The following is a 7,538-nucleotide window of genomic DNA, read 5'->3' as shown; positions in this document are numbered from 1 at the left end:
TCATCACTCACGCAGGAATGGGACATTTTGGTGATACAGCTGCTTTGAATCACTCATGCTCCTAGAAATAACCTCTACTCAGGGGCCTATAAGTAAGTCCAATAAACACATTTGTTTGACAAACTTGGCTATAAAGGAATCCTTTCTATCGTCCTTCAGTGTCCTCTCTATCTGGGGGGACAGACATCCAGCCACATCCACAACAAAAGTTCAACAGCATGTCACCGAGGAGGAGCCTATTTCCCCTCCCATGCCCCACAGACAGAAGGGGCACAGGGTGGGAAATGACTGAGCATTCATTATGGACCTGCTGTTTGTCAGATACAGTAACATATGCTGTTGCAAAAACTAGAAGGTATTTGCCCTCAAGGTGAGGACTATTGTTGCCAGAGGTTTCTGTCCTACCTGGTCCCGCAGCTGTTCAGTCCCAAAGAAAAACAGGCAGAGGTATACATTAATAATAAACTTGTTGGTCTATTAGGTCAGGATTGTTGTTAACTCTTAATTCTTAAAATTAGCCCATAACTCATGTCTGTGATAGCCATGTGGCTTGGTACCTTTTATTAGGTAGTTAATCTTTCTTCCTCCCTGTCTGGATGACAACTGCAGATTGAGACTTTCCTCTTCCCAGAATTCTCCTGTTTTCATTGCCCCATAAATACTTACCACCTGGCTATTGGCCAGTTAGCATTTTATTAAAACAATACAAGCAACAAATCGTTACTGGATAGAAGACCATTGTCCCACCGCATTTTGCCCCTTTTTTTCCAAGCAAAAACTCTGAATCTAATCACCTTTGTTTAGCTTTTTTCCTGACCATTATCCATAGCAACTTGTAACCAATACTCTAAACAAAGACAAACATCCTTAATCCAGTAATTTTGCTCACAATCCCAGAATACAGTCTATCATTTAGGGATGTTGAAGGTACCAGGAACTTGAAGTAACTGGTCACATGACATCCACTGTCATGCACAAAGAACCACAGATTAATGCATGCATGCCAGTGCTCGTCTTGCTCTTGTCTCTTTTATTCATTTTGTCCAGCCTGTGCAAAGATGCTGTTACATTTAGGAAGGGTCTTCCTACCTCATTTAAGTCAAATGGAAAAACACCTCACCAGCACGTATGCAGGCTAACCTAATCTAGACAATTCTTTCTTAAGTGCCCTTCCCAGGCAAGAAGGGCATGGGCCTCATGGAGTGGGAGGAATAGGCAGCTGTGAGTTACTGGGCATGCATTCTGGGAAATGAAATCCAGGTCCTGTAGTGATGAGGCAAGGGCAGGCCTGTTTTTCATCCCGTCCGGCTCCCACACGGTTAGCTTTACACCCAAAATAATTACACAGAAACTATATTCCTTTAAACACTGCCTGGCCCATTAGCTCTAGCCTCTTCTTGGCTAATTCTCACATCTTGCTTAACCCATTTCTAATAATCTGTGTAGTACCACGAGGTGGTGGCTTACCGGGAAAGATTCAGCATGTCTGACCTGGCGGGTGGCTCCATGGCATCTGACCTCACTTCCCTCCTTCCCAGCATTCTGTTCTGTCTACTCCACCTACCTATGTTCTGACCTATCAGGCCAATCAGTTTCTTTATTAATTAACCAATGAAAGCAACAGATAGACAGATGACTGCCACGGACCGGCTCAGGGGAGCCACTCAGACTGTGGGAGAAGCAGGGTCCTGGTAACAGGAAGGCACAAGTTCGGCGAATGACAGACAGACACAACACACAAGAGAGTGGTTGGAATCTGCTGCGATTTTACTGAATTCATGTTTTCACTAATATAGTATTCAAACAAAGAACAAATCAGAAGGTCATGTGTCATTGGTTGGCACAGTATGAAAGCTTCTTTTAGTCACATCAGCAATATTTAAGAAAAGTACATTGTCAGGAATAGGTGTTAGACATAAAGCATCCTTAGAAGAGGAAATCTTGTCCTTGGGACTGTAAACCTCAGACAAGTGGTTTCATCTTATGAATAGAAAGTTTCTGTCTCATTATCGCTATCATGGCCCTTCCTCTTCCTAACCCTTTATTTCATCTAGTGACCAAATATACCTAATCAGTTCTCTGCACCTGCTGAAATATACTTTTTAGTACCTTCTTATGCAGCAGACATCATGGGGGTTGGGATCTAGAAAGCCTATCCATAAAGTTCAAAGTATAATATAACGGTCTTTGTCCATCAACATTAACCCATCTATTCCCTTGCTCATCACACACCCTGTGTATAACAAAGGTTCTGCTGTAGTCTTATACATTCCCATACTGTGCTTTCCTATCCCAGAGCTGTTTCTGAAGAGAATGATCCTTGTCTTGTATATATATAGAACATCATTATTATAAAAGAGATTGTGCAAAGCTCATATCCCGCATAGCCAGATAATCGAGAAACCTGTCTATGCCTCAGCTGTGGCTAATACCAGGCTGTCTGCCATTGACCTCCAGGAAGCCTAGTCCCATGGGACACGTAGCTCCCGTCTGGCATAATGACATATGTCATGTCACACAGACGACACTGGAGTTGGTGTGGCAGATGACCCTCCTCAATCAAGGTCCTCTGCAAGAACAGCAAGAGTTCTTAACAATGGAGCTTCAGACTTCCACACTGCCTCCACTTCCTCCTGCTCCCCCTTCTTCTTCTTTTTTTACCCAACATTTTGAGGGAGACAGTTGGTTTTTGTGAGAACAGGTAAATTTCAAGCTGACAGGGGTTGCCTGTCAAGACAAAACAGAGAAAACTGGGGGATAGTGTTTGTTGCTGGGTAATTGTTTGTATAGCCTGGCTGAAGTCTCTAAGATGGGAACATAGAAACTTGACAGTGTGATTTGTACATCAGCTGATGAAAGGAGAAACTAAGTCCTGCCCTTTTTTCATTCTCAGTGCAGCTCATGTGCCTTTAAGATAAGTCTCCTAAGGAAACAGGGACATATGGAATTTTTTTATATCCAAATCAAGCACAGCAACATCATTGCAAAAGGTACATTTTTCCCTACAATTACCACCAGTAGGAGAAAGATTTCCAATCTATCCATTATTTATTATTTTTAGAAAAGAAAACAAACTATCTTTTCTCATTACACATATCAATCCAAGTTCCCACTGCCTCCCCTCCTCCCATTCCCTACACTTACCATCCCCCACCCTCCATCCACTCCACAGAGAGGGTAGGCACATTGCTTTGAAGAAAGACCATGGCCCTCTCTACTATATCTAGGCTGAGCAAGGTAGCCATCCAAAGAGAATAGGTTCCCAAAAGCCAGTACATGCAGTAGGGATAAATTCTGGTCTCACTGCCAGTGGCCCCGCAGTCTACCCCAGCCAAGCAACTGTCACCCACATTCAGAGGGACTAGTCTGTAACTACTCTTGTTCCTTCCCTGTCCAGCTGGAGTTAGTGAGCTCCCATTAGCTCGGGTAGACTGTTTCAGTGGGTATACCAATTATGGTCTTGATCTCTTTGCTGATATTCTCACTCCTACAACTCTTCAACTGGACTTTGGGAGCTCAGTCCAGTGCTGATGTGGGTCTCTGCCTCTGTTCCCATCAGTTGCTGGATGAAGTTTCTATGATGACATTTAAGATATTCCTCAGTCTGACTACAGGGCAAGGTCAGTTTAGGCACCCTCTCCTCTATTGCTTAGGGTCTTAACTGGAGTCATCATTGTGGATTCCTGGTAAGTTCTCTAGAGTCAGGCTTCTTGCTAGCCCCATACTGGCTCCCTCTATCATGATATCTCTTTCCTTGTTCTCATCTATGTCCTTCCTCCATCTTGACTATCCCATTCCCTCAAGTTCTCCTCAACCTTCCCCTTCTCTTTTCCTCTTCCCCTTTTAACCTCTCTTTTCTTCCAACCCACATGTGATGGAGGAAGGTCATTGGTTAAAAAATAAAGAAACTGCCTTGGCCCATTTTATTGGTTAGAACATAGGTGGGTGGAGTAAACAGAACAGAATGCTGGGAGGAAGAGGAAGTGAGCTCAGAGACGCCGTGTTCCCCTCTTCCGAGCAGACACGATAGCTCTGCTCTCTGAAGCAGATGTGAGGGAGCAAGCTGCCAGGTCAGACATGCTGAATCTTTCCCGGTAAGCGCACCTAGTGGTGCTATGCAGATTATTAGAAATGGGTTAGGCAAAATATGAGAATTAGCCTGTAAGAGGGTAGAGCTAGTGGGCCAAGCAGTGTTTAAAAGAATACAGTTTCCGTGTAATTATTTCGGGGCATAAGCTAGCCAGGTGACCAGGAGCTGGGGCAGCAGGAACACAGCCCACAGAATGGCGCCCAACATGTGGACAACTGAATCCACTGAAAGCCTGAGAAAGCTTGGGAAAGAGTAAAGCATGTTTTCTTGGTAGCAGCGATTTCTCGGGTCTGCTCTGCTTGCTAGAAGCAAGCAAGCGCTCTCATCTAAGAGAGGCTTCCTGACTCAGCTTCAGCTGCAAAACCCTGCAGCTCTTAAGAGGTCCTGCCAAGAAACATTTAAATGGTGTTGATAAAAGCCGACTGAATGCTTGTTTGTTTTCAGCTGTAGCAGGAAAAGAGTTGTGCTGTTTTAAAATGCTGGCTTTCTGGGCCATCCTGCCAGGGCAAACTCTGACTGTTGAAGGCAGGAGGGCCAACTACAGAGAGGGGACTTGTGTGTTGTCTGTGGACATAATGCTGCAACTTATTTGCTGGCAAGGACCTTGAAATGCCATAGAGTTGTGGCAGTAAACATGGATACAGCCAGTACCTCAGCCATGAGGCTGGAAAGCTAAGGAATGGACTGGATCTAGCTGGCATAGCCACGGCTTTAATCCTACTGATATTGCTTGCTAAATTAAGGACTCATGTGGTCAAAAAGGAGACATATACAGTAAAAGAAAGATTCAAAGTCAAAGAAAATTTTTAAATTGTTTACACTGTGTTAAAAATATATGCATGCTAAACGTTAAAGTTCTTAAAGTAAAAAAAAAAAGGGAAGAAAGAGAGTAGTTGGGTGTCGTAGTACACACCTTTAATCCCAACACTTGGGAGACAGAGGTAGATTGACCTCTGAGTTGAACTCTGTGACTTCAAGGTGTGGTAGGACACACCTTTAATCCCAGTGCCTGGGAGGCAGAGACAGAAGGATCTCTGAGAGTTCAAGGACAGCCTGGTCTACAAAGTTATTCCAGGTCAAAGATATACAGAGAATATAAAATATAAAATAAAAGTAAAAAGAAATGAAATAGAGGTCAAAATACAGCCATACAAAAATGGAAAATACACAGAGAATCTTGATACTGTATGCTATTATGCTCTCTTTGAATTGTTTGAATGCTGAGAAAAGAGCAACAGCTGCTAAAAGATATTTGTTTATAAATGCTGCTGAACTAATCCAACATAGATATTTTGAAAATGCCTTGACTTTAAAATTTGGATCTGGTCATAGCCACGGAGGCGGAGCAGGCGCTGTGGCAGGAGGGAAGATGGCGGACGAGGAGAGGCTGCCGCCGGGCTGGGAGAAGCGCATGAGTCGCAGCTCTGGTCGGGTATACTACTTCAATCACATCACCAATGCCAGCCAGTGGGAGCGGCCCAGTGGTGGCAGCAGTGTTGGAGGCAGTAGCAAGAATGGCCAGGGAGAACCAGCCAGGGTGCGCTGCTCGCACTTGCTGGTGAAACACAACCAGTCTCGGAGGCCCTCATCCTGGCGGCAGGAAAAGATCACCAGGAGCAAGGAGGAGGCCCTGGAACTGATTAATGGCTACATCCAGAAGATTAAGTCAGGAGAAGAAGATTTTGAATTTCTGGCCTCACAGTTCAGCGACAGCAGCTCTGCCAACGCCAAGGGAGACCTTGGTGCCTTCAGCAGAGGTCAGATGCAGAAACCGTTTGAGGATGCAGCATTTGCTCTATGGACAGGGGAGATGAGAGGGCCAGTGTTCACAGATTCGGGCATCCATATCATCCTGCGCACAGAATGAGGGCAGGCGCCTGGCCAGCCAGCCCATGGACGCCCTTCCTGCTACTGTCACACAGTATTTATTGTTCCTGAAATGGCTGGGAGAGGGGCTCTAGATAGTAACTCTGAGCTTCCTACTTCCTGTTTGACCCCATTTGGGGTTGTCCTAGCCAGGCTTCTTCTGAAGGAATCAACTTCAGAAGGGCAGTGTGGGTATGGAAGCCCCAGGCTCAGGGGGTCAAAGGTGACCTGACACCCAGGTCTCAGAGGCAGGCAGGAGGGACTTGTTTCTTGTTAGTTTTATGCTCTGTTCCTCTGTTCAGTTGCAAAAAGCAGACGCTGCACACCTCAGCCTCAGGTGTGATGCAGCGCCCATGCACCTCCATTAAATCTGGAACCACTGAAAATAAAATAAAATAAAATAAAATAAAATTTGGATCTAAGGATATGATACTTTGGAAAAGAGATTCTTCTTTTGTTTTCACAGAGGATGAGACCCTGTTCATTTCTTTTATTCCGATATGGTATGATGGACCACGCCCTCCTGAAGGGTTGCTGTGAACACCTTCAAAAAATTACTTCTCTTGACTGCTGATTGAGATGAATCTAGCACACAGGTTATCCCATAAAAGACCTAAATAACAGCGCCCCAATTCAGCAGAAAGCAGTTTGGAGAGAAAAAACTGAGTTTATGTTCCCAAATATGGTTTATAAATGTTCTTTTACATTTAAAGGGGGATATGATATAGGTATGAATAATTTGCATTAATATGGACTTTGCTTTAGTGATTTAAATTTAAGGTCAATTTTGTTATTGTAAATGTATTTCTGATCTTGATTAAGGTATTGTGATTGTGTAGTCCACTTAAAATGTAATGTATATAGGTTGTTAATGGATAATCATCGATAATAGTCAAGTTTGTAGTCATGTTAGTTAAGATTTTCTAGATGTACATAGATATATTTTAGATAGGGATTCATCATATCTTTCAAAGATTATAGAACATGGCATTTTAAATGTTTTAATAACTTAGGACTTTTCATGACAGTGAGACACTCTGCTCCTGGCAGCACCAATCTACTTCAAGAAGAAGATGGGCATCGAAGAGGATCCTTATGGAGTTGGATAGCTATTTGGGCAAGAAACTGCTCTTGCCTGGACTATTGCATAAACTGGACACAGAGAACCCGCAGAGAGAAAACTACTGAATCACTTGCCTAAAGGTGAGATGATATTTCGTGGTTCCTGATTCATGAAAGTGTCTGCGAGACATTCTGCAGGACACAACAGATAGTGACTGAACTGACTTTGAAATTTCCTGCTTCATGGAAATGTCTTTGGATACTATGGGCCTGTAGGCCAAAGATGGACGCCCCAACGGTACAGAGAAACTTTGGGTGACTGTCAAGGCAGCGAGATGTCTCTGTCATTTCTAGAGTTTGAATGTTGCTTTTTTCTTGTTTGCTTAGGTAATATTGTATCTTTCTGGAGTCATTGATGGAGTTGAAGAATAGTTAGTTATAGTTTTCTTTAGTTATGATAAAGATTATTGTAATTTTTACTTGATAACTGTTTTGTTCTATGTAATTTTGCTATGTTAAG

General features: G+C 43.5%; 1 protein-coding gene across 1 annotated transcript; it reads left to right on the top strand.

Moving 5' to 3' along the window:
• The first annotated feature begins 5,459 nt into the window (after window positions 1–5,459).
• Window positions 5,460–6,070, top strand: LOC121445045 (peptidyl-prolyl cis-trans isomerase NIMA-interacting 1-like). The gene has a single exon (XM_041647024.1). It carries the CDS (start codon window positions 5,460–5,462, stop codon window positions 5,955–5,957), a length of 498 nt encoding a protein of 165 aa, XP_041502958.1. The 3' UTR covers window positions 5,958–6,070.
• The last annotated feature ends 1,468 nt before the right edge of the window (window positions 6,071–7,538 follow it).

The sequence above is a fragment of the Microtus oregoni genome, unplaced genomic scaffold, assembly GCF_018167655.1.
Source record: "Microtus oregoni isolate MIOR12 unplaced genomic scaffold, Mior012 000153F_ref0000387, whole genome shotgun sequence".
Lineage (NCBI taxonomy): Eukaryota > Metazoa > Chordata > Mammalia > Rodentia > Cricetidae > Microtus > Microtus oregoni.
The sequence above is the reverse complement of the archived record's forward strand: the minus strand, read 5'-3'. Positions and strand labels throughout refer to the sequence as shown.

Coding starts and splice junctions, on each gene's coding strand:
- LOC121445045 (XM_041647024.1), top strand. CDS start 5,460: ATGGCGGACGAGGAGAGGCTGCCGCCGGGCTGGGAGAAGCGCATGAGT.